General features: G+C 47.7%; 1 protein-coding gene and 2 long non-coding RNA genes across 4 annotated transcripts; all 3 read right to left on the bottom strand.

The window, feature by feature from the left end:
• Positions 1 to 17,741: 17,741 nt before the first annotated feature.
• LOC117194689 lies at positions 17,742 to 18,278 on the bottom strand. 2 transcript variants are annotated; one of them, XM_033399198.1, is made up of 2 exons: positions 18,061 to 18,278; positions 17,742 to 17,998 (listed from the first exon to the last, which is right to left on the bottom strand). In XM_033399198.1, exons 1-2 carry the CDS (start codon positions 18,262 to 18,264, stop codon positions 17,786 to 17,788), a joined length of 417 nt encoding a protein of 138 aa, XP_033255089.1. In that variant the 5' UTR covers positions 18,265 to 18,278; the 3' UTR covers positions 17,742 to 17,785. The 2 variants fall into 2 exon arrangements, with proteins under 2 accessions (XP_033255089.1, XP_033255090.1); XM_033399199.1 differs by having other exon boundaries at positions 17,742 to 17,995.
• A 21-nt stretch (positions 18,279 to 18,299) lies between these two features.
• LOC117194688 lies at positions 18,300 to 18,729 on the bottom strand. The gene is made up of 3 exons (XR_004474871.1): positions 18,619 to 18,729; positions 18,394 to 18,551; positions 18,300 to 18,340 (listed from the first exon to the last, which is right to left on the bottom strand). It is a non-coding gene; the product is annotated as an uncharacterized LOC117194688 (long non-coding RNA).
• Positions 18,730 to 19,676: 947 nt separating this feature from the next.
• Positions 19,677 to 20,144, bottom strand: LOC117194770. Its single transcript, XR_004474914.1, has 2 exons — positions 20,110 to 20,144; positions 19,677 to 20,052 (listed from the first exon to the last, which is right to left on the bottom strand). It is a non-coding gene; the product is annotated as an uncharacterized LOC117194770 (long non-coding RNA).
• Between the last annotated feature and the right edge of the window lie 1,755 nt (positions 20,145 to 21,899).

Here is a 21,899-nt window from a genome sequence, read left to right as displayed (position 1 = left end):
ATTAGATTTGTGGTAAAAGTGGATGTGTGTAACGTCCAGAAGGAATCGTTTCCGACCCCATAAAGTATATATATTCTTGATCAGCATCAATAGCCGAGTCGATTGAGCCATGTCTGTCTTTCCGTCTGTCCGTCCGTCCGTCTGTCCGTCCCCTTCCGACCCCTTCAGCGCCTAGTGCTCAAAGACTATAAGAGCTATAGCAACGATGTTTTGGATCCAGACTTCTGTGATATGTCACTGCTACAAGAAAATTTCAAAACTTTGCCCCGCCCACTTCCGCTCCCACAAAGAGCGAAAATCTGTGGCATCCACAATTTCGACGATACGAGAAAACCAAAAACGAAGAATCGTAGAAAATGACTATATGTTCTAGAGTGCAAAATCTGAACCAGATCGTATAATTATTATAGCCAGAATCAAGAAAACAATTTCATTCTTTCTCGATCTGTCTCTCTCTAACACACAGGTTTCATGGTCGGCTTTGCCAATTGCAAAATATGAGTTCAAGGATCTCAGAACCTATAAGAGCCAGAGCAACCAAATTTGGTATCCACACTCCTGTGATATCGGACCTTGACCGTTTCGTGTCCAAATTTCGCCACACCCCCTCCCGCCCCCGCAAAGGACGAAAATCTGGGGCATCCACAAATCTCAGAGACTATTAAGGCTAGAGTAACCAAATTTGGTATCCGCACTTCTGTTAGATCTCACTATAAAACGTATATCTCAGAATTTCGCCCCACCCTTTTCCGCCCCCACAAAGGACGAAAATCTGTTGCATCCACAATATTGAACATTCGAGAAAACTAAAAACGCAGAATCATAGATAATGACCATATCTATCAGATTGCTGAATCTGGATCAGATCAGATCATTTTTATAGGCAAAAGGAACAAATCAATTTGCACTGGCTACGCAGCGCCCGACGTGACGCTCAGACTGATTTTCTGTCTCTCTCGCACGCACTCTTTGTCGTGTCGTTTAATATTAGCGGCGTCTGCCGGAGGAGAGTTATACTGACTTAGTATCGGGTATAACCGTAGAGTTGCGGTGTCCGCAGCAACTCACAACGTTCCCCCTCGTTATTGTTGCCCCAACGACAAATGATAAGACCTTCCTTTTCTTTAATCGAATTTCTCTTTATTCGTACTTATATTAGGACTTAGGGCTAGATGCTACAATTCAGCTTATCTATGGATCTCCACCACGCGTGGGCTCTCGTCGGGTGTGGCAGCGTTGAGGCTAACGATTGGGGCAGTTTGACCTCCGCTATTGCTTTGGCCCGCCACGCAAATCCGCACTCTACGTCTCGCACTCCCCTCTTAGCTTCCGCCGGCAACTGTGGATCACCTCTTAACTTAGACTCACTCTGGGGGCAGGCGGGGCCTGTCTTCCTGTTGCTATTCACTTCACTGCACTTCTTCGAACCGTACCGGGTACTACTCTTACGTTTCGGCGGGGTTTCAAAGTGCGCACGCGATCACTTCCCCACGGCAAAAAAAACTCCGCTTCGTTGCCGCAGCCTCCTTTTATAGCCCCTTGACGGGCCCCGGCTTGGCGTTGGTAGTTTTCCATCGCCGTCTCCTGGTTTCCACGGCCTTCGTAACGGGGCCTGGCCGGTGGCGTGATCCCATGCCCATATTTGGTCATGCGTCGGATCGCTGCCGGCCCGATCCCGCCGTCTCCTCTGCCTCTCGCGTTTCTCTCGCTCCGAGAGCGGGACACTTCTCCTCTCGGGGCCCTTGGCCTGTTCGCCGCATCCGGATATCCGTGGGTATCTGGGCTGACCTTCGCCTTATCCAGCCAGCCATCAGCCTTTATCCGACCGTCCCACCGCCTTTATCCGGCTATGCTTTGGTCGAATTCGGCCTGTGGGAACCGCGGTTCCTCACACCCCCCTCTTTCTTCCCGCAGCGGAATACTCCCGTTTTCCGCGACCTTGCGACGGAGTGTGCTTTCCCCATTCAAACGGCCCCATTTTACGCGCGCTCCTTACTGCATCTGGGATCACGGGCGCCCTGGCGCCCTCTGGCGCCTTTGCTCGGGCGGCGCTGCCAGCCCTTGCAATTTTCTGGCTGGGGCCGAATCCCCGCCTATCGATAAGGTGTAGGGGCGTTTAGGCGATCCACTCGATATCTCTCCCCAGTAAGTATTCCACTTTTCTCTTTTTCGTCTTCTCTTTATTCAATTTTTTCCCGCGTGTTTCGCCCTTGTTTTTTTCTTTTTTTTCCTTTTGCTTTTTTTTCCTTTCCCTTTTTTTCCCCTTACTTTTGTTCGCGGAACACCTCCGTGCGTGTGGCCGACATCGCAATGCGGTACCGGGTACCCCGCTCGCTCACCAGCTTCTTCACCATCCTACCCACGAGGCGAATCTGGGTCTGCGCGCGGACCACCGCCGCCGGCCACTCCTTCCGCGGGATCGCCGTCCAGTGGACCGTGGCTGCCGGTGCCGAGCTCTGCCGTTGCAGGGCCGGTCGCTTCGGTCCTGCACAGGGCTCCGGCAGGAGGCCTGCCGCTTCAGAGCTGGGCGCTCGGCCGCCGTCGACCTCTCCGGTGCGGGCCACACTCACGGTCCGCGCTCCCACGCCTCGAGTTCCACCTCCGTCGGTGCTGTCGCCGCCGTCGCTGCTGCCGCCGTCGCCGCCTCTGCCGCTGCCGCTGCCTCGGCCGTCGCTGTCTGGGCCGCCGTCGTCGTTTCCGCGGTCTGCGTCCCGGCTGCCGTCGTCGCCGCTCGGGCGGGCCACGAGGCCCACGTGATGTGCAGGGTCTGGTGGTGCCACACCATCCCCTGGCGCACGGCGGTCCGCACCTCCTGCGATACATACGGTCCCATTACGGCCGCCTCCGGTCCCCTCCACTGTGGTTGCTGCTGCCACTGCTCCTGCCCCACGTTGGGCGCCAGTTGTTACGGACCTGCTTCTTGGTTCGCTTGAGTTTGCTGGGCTCGCTCAGCGGTCGGCCGATTCGTCGCAACGTATTTTTATTGTAGCCCCCAACGACAAATGATAAGACCTTCCTTTTCTTTAATCGAATTTCTCTTTAGGGCTTGATGCTACAATTCAGCTTATCTATGGATCTCCACCACGCGTGGGCTCTCGTCGGGTGTGGCAGCGTTGAGGCTAACGATTGGGGCAGTTTGACCTCCGCTATTGCTTTGGCCCGCCACGCAAATCCGCACTCTACGTCTCGCACTCCCCTCTTAGCTTCCGCCGGCAACTGTGGATCACCTCTTAACTTAGACTCACTCTGGGGCAGGCGGGGCCTGTCTTCCTGTTGCTATTCACTTCACTGCACTTCTTCGAACCGTACCGGGTACTACTCTTACGTTTCGGCGGGGTTTCAACGTGCGCGCGCGATCACTTCTCCACGGCAAAAAAAAACTCCGCTTCGTTGCCGCAGCCTCCTTTTATAGCCCTTTGACGGGCCCCGGCTCGGCGTTGGTAGTTTTCCATCGCCGTCTCCTGGTTTCCACGGCCTTCGTAACGGGGCCAGGCCGGTGGCGTGATCCCATGCCCATATTTGGTCATGCGTCGGATCGCTGCCGGCCCGATCCCGCCGTCTCCTCTGCGTCTCGCGTTTCTCTCGCTCCGAGAGCGGGACACTTCTCCTCTCGCGGCCCTTGGCCTCTTCGCCGCATCCGGATATCCGTGGGTATCTGGGCTGACCTTCGCCTTATCCAGCCAGCCATCAGCCTTTATCCGACCGTCCCACCGCCTTTATCCGGCTATGCTTTGGTCGAATTCGGCCTGTGGGAACCGCGGTTCCTCACAGTTAATAAAAGTAACCCAAGAACCGCGCCAAGATGGATAAAAAGATAGATTCAGAAATGCATAAATTGTCGTGTTTCGATGAGGACATAAAGGAACTCAATCTGTTCGAGCCGTATCAGGACATAGAGGAAGATATGTTCGAGCCGTCGCAATTGTCGTGTTTCGATGAGGACATAAATGAACTCAATCTGTTGGAGCCGTCGCAATTGTCGTGTTTCGATGAGGACATAAATGACCTAAATCTGTTCGAGCCGTATCAGGACACAGAGGCAGAGGAACATCTGCCGTGTGGACCGCTGGACCGGCTGGTTAGTACATTGCCTATGGATGTTGACGACGACGACACTGAAGGTGAGTAGATTGTGGCAATTACATTGGAGCAGGTGTATCAGACTTTTCTTCCTCCAGGTATCGTCGGTAACGATGATCTGGTCAACGATATTGGTCGCCTTCAAGCGAGCAATGAATTGCACAAAGGTACAGGCCCTGGTAACGGACGCATTGGAAGAACTGAAAATGCAAGGAAACATAATGAATGGACGCATTAACATGACTGTAAATTTACAGAAACTAAGCGACTCAGAATTTTCCATTTACATGGATGAGTATCACATGCCGTGGTACCAATATGCAAAAAAAGGACCGGTACATAAATGGAAAATTCTTGCAGTCGCTGCAATCCCAATTAACGGGAATGAAATTCATTATTTGTATTTCCACATTTGTCCCGTTTCCAAAACATCTGCACTAGGCAGGAATGCGGTCAAGGAAGGACACGATTTAGTATTGAGGGAGGTTGAGAGTGGGGCCTTGTCAAGTCAACTGTTGGCAGTTGGATCCGACCACTGCTTGGCAAATTTCATGCCGTGCAAAAGTGTAAGGGGAAAATTCCCCATATTGTGGGATCTGCCCCACCTCAAAAAGGTTATCCTAAAAAATGATATACATGAGGATGTGTTGTTGTCAAATATGTATGTCAAGGAATACAGGAAAGAAAATTACAAGAGTATCTTTGAGGCTACGAAGTCGGTAGACAACTTGCCCGACTACCTAATGTCTGATAAAGTTAAAAAAATCACTAAAAATGAAATATTGAACTTATTACGCGCTGTTGAAAAACATTTCGAATTTAGAAACGAACCAATATGTTTTAACAACATGAACGGCAATACCTTCGAGGAACGTGGCAAGCATTTATCAACAATTTGTATAAACATAATGAAAGTATCGTTTAAAGAAGATTTCAACAGAAACCCAGTATATTATGCTACCACTGTAGTGTTCATGGCTCTCCAAATAATGGACCAAAAAATTAAATTATTAAATAAGACGTTAGAAAATATTTTGTAGTATGTAGTATAATTATATTAATTATACCCGATACTCAAAATGAGTATTGGGGTATATTAGATTTGTGGTAAAAGTGGATGTGTGTAACGTCCAGAAGGAATCGTTTCCGACCCCATAAAGTATATATATTCTTGATCAGCATCAATAGCCGAGTCGATTGAGCCCTGTCTGTCTGTCCGTCTGTCCGTCTGTCCGTCCGTCCGTCTGTCCGTCTGTCCGTCCCTATTAGCGCCTAGTGCTCAAAGACTATAAGAGCTAGAGCAACGATGTTTTGGATCCAGACTTCTGTGATATGGCACTGCTACAAAAATATTTCAAAACTTCGACCCGCCCACTTCCGCCCCACAAAAGACGAAAATCTGTGGCATCCACAATTTTAAAGATATGAGAAAACCAAAAACGTAGAATCGTAGAAGACGACTATATCTTCTAGAGTGCAAAATCTGAACCAGATCGTAACCCTGTCTCTCTCTAACACACACGTAGCATAGCCGGCTTTGCTTAGAGTAAAACATTAGCGCCTAGATCTCAGGGACTATAAAAGCTAGAGCACCGGTGGATCAAGCCTTCAGAACAACAAAATCAATCAAACAAAAACAATCAATTCAAAAATCAATCAAACAACAAACATAAATTGAACAGTACAGCTAAAAATTTTGTACAGGCTTCTACAGCTGAAAATCTTGTACAGGCTGAAATATTCTACATTCTACAGCTGAAAATCTTGTACAGGCTTCTACAGCTGAATATCTTGTACAGGCTGAAAATATTCTACATTCTACAGCTGAAAATCTTGTAGAGGCTGAAAATATTCTACATTCTACATTCTAAAAAACAAATTATTATTATTATTATTATTGTTATTATTATTAAAACGAGGGGGAACGTTGTGAGCTGCTGCGGACACCGCAACTCTACAGTTATACCCGATACTAAGTCAGTATGGCTCTCCTCCGGCAGACGCCGCTAATATTAAACGACACGACAAAGAGTTCGTGCGAGAGAGACAGAAAATCAGTATGATCGTGACGTCGGGAGCTGCGTAGCCACTGCAAATTGATTTGTTCCTTTTGGCTATAAAAATTATCTGATCTGATCCAGATTCAGCAATCTGATAGATATGGTCGTTATCTATGATTCTGCGTTTTTAGTTTTCTCGAATGTGCAATATTGTGGATGCAACAGATTTTCGTTCTTTGTGGGGGCGGAAGGGGGTGGGGCGAAATTCTGAGATATACGTTTTATAGTGAGATCTTACAGAAGTGCGGATACCGAATTTGGTTACTCTAGCCTTAATAGTCTCTGAGATTTGTGAATGCCCCAGATTTTCGTCCTTTGCGGGGGCGGAAGGGCGTGTGGCGAATTTTGACACAAAACGGTCAAGGTCCGATATCACAGGAGTGTGGATACCAAATTTGGTTGCTCTAGCTCTTATGGGTTCTGAGATCCTTGAACTCATATTTTGCAATTGGCAAAACCGACCATGAAACCTGTGTGTTAGAGAGAGACAGAGCGAGAAAGAATGAAATTGTTTTCTTGATTCTGGCTATAGTCATCCGCTACGATTCTGCGTTTTTGGTTTTATCGTATCTTTAAAATTGTGGATGCCACAGATTTTCGTCCTTTGTGGGAGCGGAAGTGGGCGGGGCGAAGTTTTTAAATTTTCTTGTAGGAGTGACATATCACAGAAGTCTGGATCCAAAACATCGTTGCTATAGCTCTTATAGTCTTTGAGCACTAGGCGCTGAAGGGGACGGACAGACGGACGGACGGACAGACGGACGGACGGACAGACGGACAGACAGACATGGCTCAATTGACTCGGCTATTGATGCTGATCAAGAATATATATACTTTATGGGGGCGGAAACGATTCCTTCTGGACGTTACACACATCCACTTTTACCACAAATCTAATATACCCCAATACTCATTTTGAGTATTGGGTATAATAATGCCATAAATTGGATAAACAATCCAAGCACAGTTTGCCAAAAAACAGACTTTATGGACAAGCAATTTAGTTTAGTGTTTACTCTGCTCTCCTCCTCCCACGCAGCTAGAGGGTCTCTCGATCTGATCACATAACGTATTCGGGAAGGGTATGGTAAAATATCACGTGAGAATGTTATAGCAGTGTAAGACAGTACGTATATAGTATAAATTATTGACAGACGATCGGAGAAACGCGGCTGATCCTGTGCAGCTGGACATATACATATTCAGTTTATCGCGCTAAAAACTTTACATTAATCACGTCTGTCCCCCTTCTACTTACTCTTTCCGAAAAGTTGTCATTTGCTGATTTCACTTTTGCAGCTGCACCAACACAAAGAACTTTAGTAGAGGATTCGGTGTGCAGCTCAGAGCCAATTTTGTTGGGCAATTTCCTAGGCTCCAGCTCTCTCAGTCTCCAAATTCCAGATGTTCCCATAGACAGAAAGAAGAACAGGGCTGAAAGGTTTATAAATATAAATTCACTCAAAGAAAAAATGAGAAGTCGAAACAGTTTTCGAATCGCGAATGAAGATAATCTCATTATTATTTTTCTTTTAAAACTAGTAATAATGTCGTTGGACTCCCTTTCCTTTGTGACACACTTTATTCTCAAATTCCAGAATGATACGGGAATTTTTTTTTTACCAGTGTTATAGTATATACATATGTGAGCTCCAAGAGAAGGGGGAATAAAATTCCACTCCGGACTCCGTATACTCTGTGATTTCGACTGGTTTCCGTAGATGAAGCAAATGTTTAAGAGTTTAAGGGCAATTTGTGTTTTCCGAAGCTTTTCGCAATAAGTATAGATTACCTTGACTACATCAATATTTCTGAGAGTAGTGCTCTTAATTGCTAGGGTCAGATGCGACTGAGAGAGGAGTTGCTAACTTTTGAAATCGTTTGCTGTTAAGTTTTCTGTTAATTATTGTGATATTACGCCATTCTGTCAACCGATGTCTTAGTAAGACTTTGGGTCGAGCTTCAGCTTGGACAAACAATGAAGTTGTTTGTCAATTGCTTGGGCAAATACTCGTACTCAGGTGGAAAAACAAATACCAGAATGGGGAAGAGGTTAAGATGGGAGACAAGAAAATATCAAATAAAGGGCCAATTAATGAAGGTGATTGTGCGATTCTGTTTATCTTATCAACGACAAATTTTGACCCCAGGGGCGTCATTCACAATCCTCAATTTGTTTGCATACTAAAGCAACATTAGCCGAAGAGCTACCTACAAAAGAGAAGACGATGTTTCCTGATTCCCAATTCGTAGGCTATTGATAAACAATCAGTGGGGGAATATTCAAATAAGCCAGGTCTCATGTGTGATTAGCCGATTTCTCACACATTTCAAGCATCAAAGCAGACAGCAGAACGGAACAGAACAGAACAGAACACAACAGAGCGGAGAAGACGTTGAGCTGACGGCTGGAGGGATCAGATCCCACAGAAGAAGCCGCCTTGAAATTTACGAAAAGAGCCGCCTATAAATCGCAAGATTTCAGCACTGCCCAGGGCTTTATCTAAAGCTCCATTCGGAACAGTATTCAAAGCATAAAGCGTAACCAATTGATTGCTTATTCATATTGATGTGTCGATTATTTTATGATTATTCTTTATGATCGTTAAATTTTGATATACCAAAAGGCGAGCGAGATCGAACACCAAACTTGATTCAAATTTGTAGATCACTTTAAACAATCAAGCCACTCCCTGAGTACTTCTCAGGCCTTGTCTTACCTTGTCTTCAGTTGGATTTTTATAATTTAATAACTACACGGGAGGGCAAATTAAGTCTGTAGTTCGGGTACCACAAAAACCACTTAAAGACGCTTTCTTTAATTGCCCCCAAATCGAAGATTTGGCTTTTATTTTTCGAGAAACCTGTGGGGTAGCTTTCGGCTGCGGATGTGGCTGTGACTGTGGCTCTGACTGTGGCTCTGCTTCCAGCTGCTGGCCAGCTCCATGGACAGACAGTCATTTGTGTGAAAATCATCGTAGCATGAAGCGTTGTCAAATACCGTTTGTTGCGGGGGTCGGTCCACTCTCATGCTTTTGTTTCGGCCATTTCAAGGTCTGTACAGAAACCGTCTGTTGGGTCAGACCTCCCTCCATTGACCAGAGCAGAGCTCTAACAATGCGGGTTCTGGCATCATTTTCATAGAAACGGCATTAGAAGTTACTCATACGCAGCGTGGGTTGGATAAGATTAACGAAAGCCCACATAGAGATAGCTCATCCTCCCCATTCTCACTTGACTCTTTGCAGACAGCAGAATGAGCTCTAACAACTGCGGTTTCATCGATCCGCAGGGCCAGTTGAGCGCAGCCCTCGCTAATCGGGACATACGGGAATTCCACACTGCCCTGGACAGCGGTGCCCAGGCCAATCGCCAGGACGATCGAATGCCTCTCAGGTTGGCTCCTGCATTCAGCTGCTGCTCGACTACGGAGCCTCTCCGAATTTGGTGGATCAGGGCGAGTTCACGCCCCTCCACCATGTGCTGAAGAATAGAAAGATTGAGGCAGGCACTAAGCTGGAGCTGATCCGACTTTTCCTGAAACAACCACAGTTGGACATTGACAGCTATCGGAACGGGCAGGTACGCCAGATGCTGAGGGATTGTGGCAATTACATTGGAGCAGGTGTATCAGACTTTTCTTCCTCCAGGTATCGTCGGTAACGATGATCTGGTCAACGATATTGGTCGCCTTCAAGCGAGCAATGAATTGCACAAAGGTACAGGCCCTGGTAACGGTCGCATTGGAAGAACTGAAAATGCAAGGAAACATAATGAATGGACGCATTAACATGACTGTAAATTTACAGAAACTAAGCGACTCAGAATTTTCCATTTACATGGATGAGTATCACATGCCGTGGTACCAATATGCAAAAAAAGGACCGGTACATAAATGGAACTGCCGTTGCCGGAGATGCGCGAGGCCGGAGCAGAGATCGACTGCGAGCGACTCCTCCGCACGCTGCGGGACGGAGACGAGAACCAGATCGAGCAACAGTTCGCGGAGTACCACCAGAACGTCAGCGGAAACGCAGACAACCAATGCAATGCCAACCAGGTGGAGTATCAGTCCCTGCTGGCGGAGAGTATCAAGCGGGGCAAGCAGCGAGCCTTTGAGGCCATCCTCGAGACGGGCATCAACATTAATCCTCAAAATTGAGCGACATCAGCCCCGTGGAGTTGGCCGTAATCTGGGGCAACCACAGGGCGCTAGAGAAGCTGTTGAAGCATCCGCAGCTGAGGCTGACATCGCATTCCAAGCTGCTGAACGCGGTTATCAGTCGCCTGGGTGAGCAGCCGCTGGACGACTTCTGTGACCACCAGCGCCGCTCCAAATAAAGAGAGTGGAGTGGGCGATGCCAAGGGCAGAAGAAAGAAAGGCCGTAAACCAAAAGAAGAAGGCCTGTCTCGCTCTCTCTCGTGGGAACTGACTTTGAATTTCGAATATTTCGGTATCTATTTTCATTGCGGCCAAAAACGGAGAGACGATTCCGTGTATTGCGATGCCAGCATCAACGAAAATAGATGCCCAAATGGAAGTGCAAACATCTCTGAGGGGAGGGGTGGAGTGTCGGGCGTGTGGCCGTGTCTTCTGTCAGTGTGTGATTGGATACTGCTTGCTGCTTTCTGCTCGATGGCTGCCCCTAGAGCACGAGGTGCAGGCGTATCTGGAACACCAGCTGCTCGACGGTCTTCTTCAGGAGCGCCGCCAGGGACAGGATGAATCCCAGGAGGCTGAGGGAGAACAGCCAGGGCGTGGTCATGAGCACGGCAAAGAAGACGAGCGTCTCGTCGCCCCGGGCATTGGCCATGCGCCACAGCAACTGGCGCTGGATGGTGCGCAGCTTGAACTTGCTGTCCCACAATCGGTGGCGCTTCGAGCCGACGGTTTCGTTGAAGCCCACGGTCTTCTCGACCAGCCAGAACACCGAGCAGCACAGCAGTTGCAGCACCAGCAGCACGACCTTGACCACAGCGGTCTCCAAGACGAGGTGGTACAAGGCCACCATGCGCTGACGGTGCTCCGGCTGCATTGTGGAGAGCACGACTGCGCCGAGGGACTCCAGCGGGGAGACCCTGGGGAAGGGCCGTCAGAGAGCTCCTCCCACTCCGAGTCCGACTCGGTGCGCTCTATCGAGCTGAACTCGCTCTGGCTCTGACAGGTCTGGCTCTGACAGGAGCACGACTCCTCCTCTTGGTCCTCCTCGGTGGGGATCGAGTAGTCGCCCTCGTAGTCGCCCTCGTAGCGGCAGTCGGAGTACTCTTCGTGGGGGTCGTCGTAGTAGTCTCCGCGGCTGTCCGGAGAAGCGCCGCCTGTCCAGAGGGAGCTCAACACGGGCGGTGGTCCCATCGAAGCCATCTGTGGCACAGCATTGAATCTGCAGAGGAGCCGGGGGTAAGTTATGTCCTGGGGAAGGGGAGTCTGGGCTGCTGCCGCTCACCCATCTGAATCCCCCATCGGAGGGAAGGTGGGGGGGTGAGCGTGACCTATTGGACCCATTGGGCGGGACAGCAGAGGACTGGTGTGGATTTGGCCTAGGAAGGGCATCGCATTGGGTCCATTCTTGTCGGCGGAACCTTCGGGGGGACCTGCTGCTGCTGCTGGTCGGTAAAGACGAAGGATCCCATGGATCCGAAAATACCCCGCGAGCGGGTGAATGGGGAACGTGGATTGTTAATAGTTGGATTCATCTTATTCCAGCACCTGTGAGGAAATATTCGTTCATGGGCTTTGTTGTGTATTTGTATTTTTATGTTCCCTGTGCTTTCGATATTTCCTGCCGTTCTCTGTGTTGTGCCGCTCTCTCCAGATATTCGTACTGAATGATTTCCAGAGCCAGTTCTGAACGGCTCCAAGTGATAGTTCAGGGCCCACTTCGATGTTGTGTTTCGAATCACAGGTCAGGTGACGTACTTTCCCTGGGCAGAGCTGCGACTTGCAATAGTTGATCGGCTTTGTTGGTTTGGGATAGGACTTGCGATAAATACCATGCCACCATACTCCTTGGTGTGGCCGTAATGTTGGCTACCATTCTGGGATTAAGGAGTTAAGGGTTAAGAAGAGTGGTGGTGGGGGGGGGGGGGCGGGGTATATTTTTGCTTGGCTTTACATCTTCCTTAAGCTGCTGTTTTGTGTCACAGCCAACCTGTCATTTGTACATTGAATTGCTGCTCGAGAGGTCTCTTTGGAGTCCTCTGTTCCCCGTGTAGAAATTTACATAAGATCACAGGAAGAACTTAGGATTAATAGGGGGCACTCATCCCCCTCTACTCCCTCTCCCCCTTTTGGTGGTGTCATGGGTTAAGCATTTGCTGTGTTCGGCATTCAATTTGTGGCTTGATTTCTTACCTTTTATGATGCGCTATACGGCTGTAATCCATGTAGGACATGCACTTTGTTTATCCATTCAAAGGCGCTAAAGAGGGTAGTCCTGTAATCCAAAAGGGCATCCAGTATATCCAGAGCGAAGGTTAATCCATTCGATGGAGCGCTCAAGCAGACCAGCCAGGCGGTTGACCTGAAGCTTAACGAGGCTTAAAATTTCCAAGAGGCCGCCAGCCGGCAAGTGTCATTGCAGTCCCTCCAGTCGACTCCACTCCAGTCCAGTTTTTTCCCAAACTGTGCGACGTGAATAACTTTGATGATTTCTTGGCCCAAAGGCGCCCACACAATATAAATACTCCTCCCTTTTTTGTCAATAAGTTTATTTTCAGTCGTTACATTTACGAATAACAGGCGAGTTTTTCTACTCAAATCAAATATTAAAATTAAAAAACGAAACAGTTATTGGTTGATGTCCTTCAGCTTCTCTGGATCAGTCTACTCAAGCCAAATCAAATATTAAAATTAAAAATCGAAACAGTTATTGGTTGATGTCCTTCAGCTTCTCTGCATCCGTCTTGGCGGCCCACAAGCGGCACCCAATTTTTTTATAGTCATCGCTGCACATGACTATCGCCCTCAAATACTCGGCCGGCACCCCAGTTTCCTCTGATAGTCTTAACATGGTCACTTTTTTTTTCCTTAAAAACGGCAGCAATTTTTTGCATTGTCTTCGAATTCCTTGAAACCATACCTCTTATTGCTGTGTAATGTTGGTTCATTACGTGGTTTCCCAAGGTGCTCAACCTTCCAATCATTTTGCCGCATAGTTTGCGCTTGCAGCCATGCACGGGGGCGAAGCCTTAGGGGAAATCGGTGTTTTCAAATTGTCCTTTCCACTTTCAGTACTAAGAATGTCTTCAGTAAACATGTCTGGAGAATTAAGAAGTTATTATATGTATTTTTTTAAAATTTTACTTATTTACTTACTTAAGTCCGGATCCTCCCGAACCTCCTGCTCCTGCTTCTCCTCCACGTGGTGCACTGGCTCAGACGAATCATATATTTCATCAGAAATAGTACACTCCATATCATTGACTGTATAATCAGAAATATTGTGAATATTGTCAGAAATGTTGTCAATATTCTCCTCAATATCGTGAGTTGTGGCCGACTCCTCCGTATGACCGTGCATATTGTTGTCAATATCCTCAATATCCTCAGTTGTGGCCGACTCCTCCGTATCACCGTGCATATTGTCAATATCCTCAATATCGTGAGTTGTGGCCGACTCCTCCGTATGACCGTTCATATTGTTGTCAATATCCTCAATATCCTGAGTTGTGGCCTACTCCTCCGTATCACCGTCCATATTGTCAATATCCTCAATATCCTGAGTTGTGGCCGATTCCTCCGTATCACCGTTCATATTGTTGTCAATATCCTCAATATCCTGAGATACCATCAGAACAGAAATATTCTGCACCAGAGTAACAGGCTCAGCATACTTCGCGTGCGTCGTCCCCGCTGAATGGAATACATTATTAGAAGAATATAATATAAATGTAACTAATTTACTTACCCTTACGTTGATGGTCCAGAAAAAAAAGTACAAATTAATCACTCCTGCTGCACTTATGTCGCAAACTTGGGCTCCACCGAACGACAACGTCATGTTGGCAATTTCCTGTGCTTTCGGGCTTTGCACTTTCCGGCCTTGCAGATGGTCCCAGTATATCCCGCATAATACATTAACAAGGGCACTGTCCACCCCGTCAATTCTTACACCTCCCAAATTAATGTACATCTTTGTCTTATTTTGTGTTCTTTATTTATGTTTTAAACACCGGGGCATGTATGGTTTTGGTATTTACTCATCGATAGTATTATAAGAAATACCAATGTACTCGATATGCCAACACACATTTATTCGAATACGACGATCAAGAAGGAAGAACGTTTACAGATATTTTGTTGCTATACGATACGGACCGATATATCGGGCGCTGCGTAGCCACTGCAAATTGATTTGTTCCTTTTGGCTATAAAAATTATCTGATCTAAACCAGATTCAGCAATCTGATAGATATGGTCGTTATCTATGATTCTGCGTTTTAGTTTTCTCGAATGTGCAATATTGTGGATGCAACAGATTTTCGTCCTTTGTGGGGGCGGAAGTGGGTGGGGCGAAATTCTGAGATATACGTTTTATAGTGAGATCTAACAGAAGTGCGGATACCAAATTTGGTTACTCTAGCCTTAATAGTTTTTTAGATTTTCTTAATAGATTTTCGTCCTTTGCGGGGGCGGAAGGGGGTGTGGCGAATTTTGACACAAAACGGTCAAGGTCCGATATCACAGGAGTGTGGATACCAAATTTGGTTGCTCTAGCTCTTATGGGTTCTGAGATCCTTGAACTCATATTTTGCAATTGGCAAAGCCGACCATGAAACCTGTGTGTTAGAGAGAGACAGAGCGAGAAAGAATGAAATTGTTTTCTTGATTCTGGCTATAATAATTATACGATCTGGTTCAGATTTTGCACTCTAGAACATATAGTCATCTTCTACGATTCTTCGTTTTTGGTTTTCTCGTATCGTCGAAATTGTGGATGCCACAGATTTTCGCTCTTTGTGGGAGCGGAAGTGGGCGGGGCAAAGTTTTGAAATTTTCTTGTAGCAGTGACATATCACAGAAGTCTGGATCCAAAACATCGTTGCTATAGCTCTTATAGTCTTTGAGCACTAGGCGCTGAAGGGGTCGGAAGGGGACGGACAGACGGACGGACGGACAGACGGAAAGACAGACATGGCTCAATCGACTCGGCTATTGATGCTGATCAAGAATATATATACTTTATGGGGTCGGAAACGATTCCTTCTGGACGTTACACACATCCACTTTTACCACAAATCTAATATACCCCAATACTCATTTTGAGTATCGGGTATAATAATGCCATAAATTGGATAAACAATCCAAGCACAATTTGCCAAAAAACAGACTTTATGGACAAGCAATTTAGTTTAGTGTTTACTCTGCTCTCCTCCTCCCACGCAGCTAGAGGGTCTCTCGATCTGATGTAAGTATAAATTATTGACAGACGATCGGAGAATTGCGGCTGATCCTGTGCAGCTGGACATATACATATTCAGTTTATCGCGTTAAAAACTTTACATTAATCACGTCTGTCCCCCTTCTACTTACTCTTTCCGAAGTGTTGTCATTTGCTGATTTCACTTTTGCAGCTGCACCAACACAAAGAACTTTAGTAGAGGATTCGCTGTGCAACTCAGAGCCAATTTTGTTGGGCAATTTCCTAGGCTCCAGCTCTCTCAGTCTCCAAATTTCAGATGTTCCCACAGACAGAAAGAAGAACAGGGCTGAAAGGTTTATAAATATAAATTCACTCAAAGAAAAAATGAGAAGTCGAAACAGTTTTCGAATCGCGAATGAAGATAATCTCATTATTATTTTTCTTTTAAAACTAGTAATAATGTCGTTGGACTCCCTTTCTTTTGTGACACACTTTATTCTCAAATTCCAGAATGATACGAGTACTTTTTTTTTTTACCAGTGTTATAGTATATACATATGTGAGCTCCAAGAGAAGGGGGAATAAAATTCCACTCCAGACTCCGTATACTCTGTGATTTCGACTGGTTTCCGTAGATGAAGCAAATGATTAAGAGTTTAAGGGCAATTTGTGTTTTCCGAAGCTTTTCGCAATAAGTATAGATTACCTTGACTACATCAATATTTCTGAAAGTAGTGCTCTTAATTGCTAGGGTCAGATACGACTGAGAGAGGAGTTGCTCACTTTTGAAATCGTTTGCTGTTAAGTTTTCTGTTAATTATTGTGATATTACGCCATTCTGTCAACCGATGTCTTAGTAAGACTTTGGGTCGAGCTTCAGCTTGGACAAACACTGAAGTTGTTTGTCAATTGCTTGGGCAAATACTCGTACTCAGGTGGAAAAACAAATACCAGAATAAGGAAGAGGTTAAGATGGGAGACAAGAAAATATCAAATAAAGGGCCAATTAAGGAAGGTGATTGTGCGATTCTGTTTATCTTATCAACGACAAATTTTGACCCCAGGGGCGTCATTTACAATCCTCAATTGGTTTGCATACTAAAGCAACATTAGCCGAAGAGCTACCTACAAAAGAGGCTATTGATAAACAATCAGTGGGGGAATATTCAAATTAGCCAGGTCTGTGTGATTAGCCGATTTCTCACACATTTCAAGCATCAAAGCAGACAGCAGACAGAACGGAACAGAACAGAACAGAACACAAAAGAGCGGAGAAGACGTTGAGCTGACGGCTGGAGGGATCAGATCCCACAGAAGAAGCCGCCTTGAAATTTACGAAAAGAGCCGCCTATAAATCGCAAGATTTCAGCACTGCCCAGGGCTTTATCTAAAGCTCCATTCGGAACAGTATTCAAAGCATAAAGCGTAACCAATTGATTGCTAATTCATATTGATGTGTCGATTATTTTATGATTGTTCTTTATGATCGTTAAACTACACGGGAGGGCAAATTAAGTCTGTAGTTCGGGTACCACAAAAACCACTTAAAGTCGCTTTCTTTAATTGCCCCCAAAGCGAAGATTTGGTTTTTATTTTTCGAGAAACCTGTGGGGTAGCTTTCGGCTGCGGATGTGGCTCTGCCTCCAGCTGCTGGCCAGCTCCATGGACAGACAGGCATTTGTGTGAAAATCATCGTAGCATGAAGCGTTGTCAAATACCGTTTGTTGCGGGGGTCGGTCCACTCTCATGCTTTTGTTTCGGCCATTTCAAGGTCTGTACAGAAACCGTCTGTTGGGTCAGACCTCCCTCCATTGACCAGAGCAGAGCTCTAACAATGCGGGTTCTGGCATCATTTTCATAGAAACGGCATTAGAAGTTACTCATACGCAGCGTGGGTTGGATAAGATTAACGAAAGCCCACATAGAGATAGCTCATCCTCCCCATTCTCACTTGACTCTTTGCAGACAGCAGAATGAGCTCTAACAACTGCGGTTTCATCGATCCGCAGGGCCAGTTGAGCGCAGCCCTCGCTAATCGGGACATACGGGAATTCCACACTGCCCTGGACAGCGGTGCCCAGGCCAATCGCCAGGACGATCGAATGCCTCTCAGGTGGGCTCCTGCATTCAGCTGCTGCTCGAGTACGGAGCCTCTCCGAATTTGGTGGATCAGGGCGAGTTCACGCCCCTCCACCATGTGCTGAAGAATAGAAAGATTGAGGCAGGCACTAAGCTGGAGCTGATCCGACTTTTCCTGAAACAACCACAGTTGGACATTGACAGCTATCGGAACGCGCAGGTACGCCAGATGCTGAGGGATAAGTATCCGGAACTGCCGTTGCCGGAGCTACGCGAGGCCGGAGCAGAGATCGACTGCGAGCGACTCCTCCGCACGCTGCGGGACGGAGACGAGAACCAGGCGGCGCGCCTGTCCAGAGGGAGCTCAACACGGGGGGTGGTCCCATCGAAGCCATCTGTGGCACAGCATTGAATCTGCTGGGGAGCCGGGGGTAAGTTATGTCCTGGGGGGAAGGGGAGTCTGGGCTGCTGCCGCTCACCCATCTGAATCCCCCTTCGGAGGGAAGGTGGATGGGGTGAGCGTGACCTATTGGACCCATTGGGCGGGACAGCAGAGGACTGGTGTGGATTTGGCCTAGGAAGAGCATCGCATTGAGTCCATTCTTGTCGGCGGAACATTCGGGGGGGACCTGCAGCCCCGGCTGCTGCTGCTGCTGGTGGTCGGTAAAGACGAAGGATCCCATGGATCCGAAAATACCCCGCGAGCGGGTGAATGGGGAACGTGGATTGTTAATAGTTGGATTCATCTTATTCCACCACCTGTGAGGAAATATTCGTTCATGGCTTTGTTTTGTATTTTTATTTTTATTTACATTATGTTCCCTGTGCTTCCGATATTTGCAGCCGTTCTCTGTGTTGTGCCGCTCTCTCCAGATATTCGTACATCTCGGCCAGTGAGAACTTGCTCGTAGCGGGTCAGCAGATTGGTGCGGACAATGGCGCCGTTCAGTTCCGCCTGGGCCTTGATGGCCTGTGGGAAAAGAGAGGGGAGAAAACAGTTGGATAAAGCCGAGGAAGAAAAGGAAATATAAACCCACCTGAGTATCGCTGACAGCCAGAGCCAGTTCTGAACGGCTCAAGTGATAGTTCAGGGCCCACTTCGATGTTGTGTTTCGAATCACAGGTCAGGTGACGTACTTTGCCTGGGCAGAGCTGCGACTTGCTATAGTTGATCGGCTTTGTTGGTTTGGGATAGGACTTGCGATAAATACCATGCCACCATACTTCTTGGTGTGGCCGAAATGTTGGCTACCATTCTGGGATTAAGGAGTTAAGGGTTAAGGGTTAAGCAGAGTGGTGGAGGGGGGGTATATTTATGCTTGCCTTTACATCTTCCTTAAGCTGCTGTTTTGGGTCACAGCCAACCTGTCATTTGTATTTTGAATTGCTGCTCGAGAGGTCTCTTTGGAGTCCTCTGTTCCCCGTGTAGAAATTTACATAAAATCACAGGAAGCACTTAGGATTAATAGGGGGCACTCATCCCCCTCTACTCCCTCTCCCCCTTTTGGTGGTGTCATGGGTTAAGCATTTGCTGTGTTCGGCATTCAATTTGTGGCTTGATTTCTTACCTTTTATGATGCGCTATACGGCTGTAATCCATGTAGGACATGCACTTTGTTTATCCATTCAAAGGCGCTAAAGAGGGTAGTCCTGTAATCCAAAAGGGCATCTAGTATATCCAGAGCGAAGGTTAATCCATTCGATGGAGCGCTCAAGCAGACCAGCCAGGCGGTTGACCAGAAGCCTAACGAGGCTTAAAATTTCCAAGAGGCCGCCAGCCGGCAAGTGTCATTGCAGTCCCTCCAGTCGACTCCACTCCAGTCCAGTTTTTTCCCAAACTGTGCGACGTGAATAACTTTGATGATTTCTTGGCCCAAAGGCGCCCACACAATATAAATACTCCTCCCTTTTTTGTCAATAAGTTTATTTTCAGTCGTTACATTTACGAATAACAGGCGAGTTTTTCTACTCAAATCAAATATTAAAATTAAAAAACGAAACAGTTATTGGTTGATGTCCTTCAGCTTCTCTGGATCAGTCTACTCAAGCCAAATCAAATATTAAAATTAAAAAACGAAACAGTTATTGGTTGATGTCCTTCAGCTTCTCTGCATCCGTCTTGGCGGCCCACAAGCGGCACCCAATTTTTTTATAGTCATCGCTGCACATGACTATCGCCCTCAAATACTCGGCCGGCACCCCAGTTTCCTCTGATAGTCTTAACATGGTCACTTTTTTTTCCCTTAAAAGCGGCAGCAATTTTTTGCATTGTCTTCGAATTCCTTGAAACCATACCTTTTATTGCTGTGTAATGTTGGTTCATTACGTGGTTTCCCAAGGTGCTCAACCTTCCAATCATTTTGCCGCATAGTTTGCACTTGCAGCCATGCACGGGGGCGAAGCCTTAGGGGAAATCGTTTTCCAATTGTCCTTTCCACTTTCAGTACTAAGAATGTCTTCAGTAAACATGTCTGGAGAATTAAGAAGTTATTATATGTATTTTTTTTAAATTTTAATTATTTACTTACTTAAGTCCGGATCCTCCCGAACCTCCTGCTCCTGCTTCTCCTCCACGTGGTGCACTGGCTCAGACGAATCATATATTTCATCAGAAATAGTACACTTCATATCATTGACTGTATAATCAGAAATATTGTGAATATTGTCAGAAATGTTGTCAATATTCTCCTCAATATCGTGAGTTGTGGCCGACTCCTCCGTATGACCGTGCATATTGTTGTCAATATCCTCAATATCCTGAGCTGTGGCCGACTCCTCCGTATCGCCGTGCATATTGTCAATATCCTCAATATCGTGAGCTGTGGCCGACTCCTCCGTATCACCGTTCATATTTTTGTCAATATCCTCATTATCCTGAGATATCATCAGAACAGAAATATTCTGCACCGGAGTAACAGGCTCAGCATACCTCGCGTGCGTCGGAAAAGTGCGATTGCGGTTCTCCGTAGAACCTGCCACCGGGCCAGAAGGCTGCTCCAGCGAGCCAGAGGCACACCGCGCTTGGCCCGATGCAGCGCCCTAGCTCCCTGCGGTTCGAGCATAGCCCGAGCGACATCTGCGAGGTTACGGAAGCCGAGGTGTTGCAGGCAGGCACAAACCTGATCCCTAGGAAGGCTCCGGGTCCGGATGCGATCCCCAACAGCGCGTTGAAGCTGGCACTTCTTCTACTCCCGAGGGAAGTTGCGGGCCTTTTCAACAAATGCCTCCAGGAGGGGCCGTTCCCCGAGAGGTGGAAAAGGCAACGGCTGCTACTATTACCCAAGCCGGGCAAGCCGCCAGGGGTGGCCTCTTCCTACAGGCCCATCTGCCTTCTGGACTCCATGGGAAAAGTCTTCGAAAGGGTGATCGGTGCGAGGCTGAGCGCAGCCATCGAAGCAGCAGGCGGTCTCTCCCAGAACCAATACGGGTTCAGGAAAGGGAGGTCGACGCTGGACGCTGGTCGTACAAACGGCGGAGGAAGCCATTGCTGGGACTAGGTGGAGAGGCGGTCCTATTGTCTGGTGGTGACACTGGACATAAGGAACGCCTTCAACTCGGCCGACTGGACCCGGAAGCTGGAGGCACTGAGGTCCTTCAACATCCCGGGCTACCTACTGAATATAGCGCGCAGCTATTTCAGCAACAGGGTGCTGACAATGGACACATGTCAGGGCTCTAGGCATACGAAGTCTCAGCCGGAGTCCCGCAGGGCTCCGTTTTGGGACCTCTGCTCTGGAACGCCATGTACGACGGGGTCCTACGGCTCCCGATGCCAGCCAACACTAACCTGGTGGGTTTCGCTGACGACGTCGCAATAGTGGCGGTAGCGAAGGAATTTGCCGCAGTGGAGGAGCTTGCCAACGTCGCCATACAAGCCGTCGAGGCGTGGCTAGCCGCCGCGGGGCTGGAGCTGGCGGCCCAAAAAACGGAGGCGGTCCTGATATCCAGCCGTAAAGTGGTCGAGACCGCCAGAGTGCAGGTTGGTGGGACCGCGATCGAATCGCAGAGGTCCATCAAGTACCTTGGAGTCCTCATCGACACGCGCCTGTCCTTCAAAGAGCATCTAGAATACGTCCACACGAAGGCCGGTGGGACCGCGGGAGCGCTATCCAGGATGCTGCTAAACACCATAGGGGCAAAAGCAGGCAACGAGGAAACTGCTGACGAGCGTCGTGACGTCGCAGATGCTCTACGCCGCACCGGTGTGGGCAGAAGCCGCGAAGGTGAGGAGCTACATGCGAGGAGAGGAGGCAACGTACAGACTGTGCGCCATTAGGATCGCGTGCTCGTTCCGGACCATCTCAGACGAAGCCGCGTT

The sequence above is a fragment of the Drosophila miranda genome (assembly GCF_003369915.1).
Source record: "Drosophila miranda strain MSH22 chromosome Y unlocalized genomic scaffold, D.miranda_PacBio2.1 Contig_Y3_pilon, whole genome shotgun sequence".
NCBI classification, from domain to species: Eukaryota; Metazoa; Arthropoda; class Insecta; order Diptera; family Drosophilidae; genus Drosophila; species Drosophila miranda.
Note: the sequence above shows the minus strand (reverse complement) of the source record. Positions and strands in the feature narration are given on the sequence as shown.

Bases quoted from the DNA above. Each gene is read 5' to 3' on its own strand.
- LOC117194689 (XM_033399198.1), bottom strand. From the start codon at position 18,264: ATGGGATCCTTCGTCTTTACCGACCACCAGCAGCAGCAGCAGCCGGGG. The intron at 17,999-18,060 runs GTGAGCGGCAGC...CCGGCTCCCCAG, and splicing joins CCGAAGGGGGATTCAGATGG to CAGATTCAATGCTGTGCCAC.